Source organism: Perkinsus marinus, assembly GCF_000006405.1.
Source record: "Perkinsus marinus ATCC 50983 genomic scaffold scf_1104296945578, whole genome shotgun sequence".
Taxonomy (NCBI): Eukaryota; Perkinsozoa; order Perkinsida; family Perkinsidae; genus Perkinsus; species Perkinsus marinus.
The window spans coordinates 1-1,216 of NW_003211122.1; the positions used below are offsets into that span (position 1 = coordinate 1).

A 1,216-nucleotide genomic window follows, 5' to 3' on the forward strand; every position below is an offset into this window, starting at 1 on the left:
TCTAATGCCGAGAGGTTGGGATTTGGAGGGATGACACGCAGTGCATAAACAAGGGAGCTATCTGGTTGTACGGGTGAGGAAATTAAGCAGTTGGGCAAGAGAAGTACTCGGGCAGTAACGGAGCGACTTAGGCGCAAGAAGGATGTGTTGAACATACCGAAGGCTCCAACGAGTACGGTTGGATTCGAAGTACGTGACGACTTCAAGTCGTATCAGTTCGGCGGGATATGGTAGACACATCAGATTCTGGTTCATCTCTACCATCATTGGATATATTTCTCTAAGTGTCCATACTGCTCGGAATGATGGAGCGCCGAATGCCTCTCGATTCCATCCTGGATCGTCTGAGTATTCCTATTCGACTGAGGTCCCTCGTGAAATCACCAGCTTTCACCTGAGCGAATTACGGTTGGCAAGACGGTGAGAGATATCCTTAGGACGGGGAGAGGACACAATGCGGGTGAAGTTAAGTCGACCCACTCTGAGGGACCGTAATCCTTCATGATCATCGCTCGACTTCTGACCGAAATTCTCTTCCGCCTGCTTAGGCTTATTATTAGTCTTCTCCTTCTTCTTCTTAGAGAGGCATCCGAAACATCCCCCAGTTACCGGAGTGGTGACGAGGCAAAATAGTAGAGCGAAGAAGTAGACAATTCGCATTAGAACGAGCTGATCCAACGCTGAGGGGTTGCCTGTGTATACCGGTTCATTGTTGAGTCACCCGCTATCAGTGTTGGAGAGAAAAATATTTGCTTTCCTCGCCTCAACTCGGAAATTTTCTTGCTGATTATAGGAGTCTGCAAGTGTACATCAACCAATAAGAATGGATTCTCCGAATTTCCTCTCAGAATTGCCACCAACACAAGTAGTTGACAAAGTGGATATTTTCCCCCATACTTCCCACCATATGCCCGCGATAGATCGTGCTGAATAAGTGAGATTCTGAATGTTATGTACAATCCGTACAGTGAATTGTTGTTAGGCTACCCACCGCAAGCTTAGTTCTCCAACGGAATAACACCTTCAAACGCATCCTAGTACACTAGGAGAAAAATGGTTTATCAAGGATCCACACTGTCATCCAATATCACTCCCATCAAATACGATCCATTTAAGGAATTGACCCGAGGGATGGCTGCACGGTGGGAAAGAGGCCTTGTTGCACCAACGGAAATATACTGTCGTGCGGTGTCTATAATCTTGGGCGGGCGATCAC

The 1,216-nt window shown here is 47.0% G+C and overlaps 1 protein-coding gene across 1 annotated transcript; it reads right to left on the reverse strand.

Moving 5' to 3' along the window:
- Positions 1 to 394: 394 nt before the first annotated feature.
- Positions 395 to 660, reverse strand: Pmar_PMAR028327 (hypothetical protein; the record flags this gene model as incomplete). The annotated part of the gene is made up of 1 exon (XM_002779728.1): positions 395 to 660. A coding segment is annotated over one exon (266 nt), but the record flags the coding sequence as incomplete, so codon positions are not given.
- Between the last annotated feature and the right edge of the window lie 556 nt (positions 661 to 1,216).